Genomic DNA, 1,421 nt, shown 5'->3' on the forward strand with positions numbered 1-1,421 from the left:
ATGCACTCGGCCGAGTACATGCCCAGACCTCCCTATGGTTTTCCAGCTCCATCCACTACAAGAAATGTGGGTATTGATAGCACCATAAGATAGCGTTTTGTTTGTATATGCTATGTTTGACTGAATCGTGATTTAAAGATAGCGTTTTGTATATTGTAAACGCTACAAATTATTTAAGCGGTATAATGATTGTGACGCGGGACAATTTTTTGGTTCGAGATCTTTATTATCCCGCTATTGAAAATGGTAAGAGGGAAAAAACTAAAATTTTGTTTAAGGCAAAATAAAAGAAAACCCGAAAAGTCATTTCTCATTTTTTTGCCACCATCGTATCAGATCAGATCAACAAGTTCTCGATCTCTTTCGATATCGCTCTCACTCGATTTCTCTCAATATCACTCGCTTTCTCAGTCTCTCCCTCTAATTCTCACTTTATCTCACTCGATTTCTCAGTCTCTCAACTCGATTTCTCACAATCTCCCTGGAATCTTCAATAGGTATGTTTTCATTCACTCGTAGCTTATTTGTTTGTTGGAATGGAAAACGATTTTCATTTGGGGTTCCGATTCTTGGGTTGTGTGAACATTGATGCGGAAGTTTGTGATTTTGGGTATCGATTTTGATTTTGGGTTTTGATTCTTAGTTTCGGTGAACATGCATGTCGAAGTTTGGCACATTTATTGTTTTAATTTTGATTTTCTGTTTTGATTATGATTTTTGGGTTTCGATTTTATGATTGAAACTGTTCTTAATTTATCAATTTCAGAAATGGCGAAGACAAGAGGAGGAGGTCAAGTTGGTCCTCGTCGTAGTAGACGTAATCAAGGCTTGGAGGTAGAAGAGATAACAGGACAAGTTGCTCCAACAGAAACACTAAAGGTGAATAAGAAAAGAAAAGCAAAGAAAGTGGCTAAGAGAAGCATGAAAGAAGCTGCTCAAGATGATGAGGTAGAAGATGTTACACCGCAAGCAATGTCTGAAGATGAGAAAGAAGATTCTGAGAAGGGTAATGACAAAGATTTAACACCGGATGCTGATCAGACTGAGAAAGCAATGTCTGATGATGAGAAAGAAGATTCTGAGAAGGGTAATGAAAAAGATGTAACACCGAATGCTGATCAGACTGAGAAAGCAATGTATTAAGAGGAGATAGAAGATTGTGAGAAGGGTTTAGAGAAAGATGTAACACCGGAGGCTGATCAGATTGAGAAAGCAATGTCTGAAGATGAGAAAAAAGATTCTGAGATAGAAGCAGAAGCTTGTTTGACTGGACATGAACAACAGGAGGATTAAGAAGAAGCTGGCAATATGGAAGAAGCTGCCAATATGGAAGAAGATGGAGTTGGCAGTGGTCAAGATAATGCGATTCCTAGCAACACTGATGAAGGAATTCAGGTACCGGAGGAAAGAGTGAAAGAAAG

At 38.4% G+C, this 1,421-nt stretch overlaps 1 protein-coding gene across 1 annotated transcript; it reads left to right on the top strand.

The window, feature by feature from the left end:
• Nucleotides 769-1,293, top strand: LOC104768086 (acidic leucine-rich nuclear phosphoprotein 32 family member B-like). Its single transcript, XM_010492018.1, has 2 exons — nucleotides 769-1,087; nucleotides 1,145-1,293. The coding sequence occupies exons 1-2, from the start codon at nucleotides 769-771 to the stop codon at nucleotides 1,291-1,293; spliced, it is 468 nt and encodes a 155-aa protein (XP_010490320.1).

Source organism: Camelina sativa, chromosome 19 (assembly GCF_000633955.1).
Source record: "Camelina sativa cultivar DH55 chromosome 19, Cs, whole genome shotgun sequence".
In the NCBI taxonomy this organism is placed as follows: Eukaryota; Viridiplantae; Streptophyta; class Magnoliopsida; order Brassicales; family Brassicaceae; genus Camelina; species Camelina sativa.

Bases quoted from the DNA above. Each gene is read 5' to 3' on its own strand.
- LOC104768086 (XM_010492018.1), top strand. From the start codon at position 769: ATGGCGAAGACAAGAGGAGGAGGTCAAGTTGGTCCTCGTCGTAGTAGA. The intron at 1,088-1,144 runs GTAATGAAAAAG...CAATGTATTAAG, and splicing joins GAAAGAAGATTCTGAGAAGG to AGGAGATAGAAGATTGTGAG.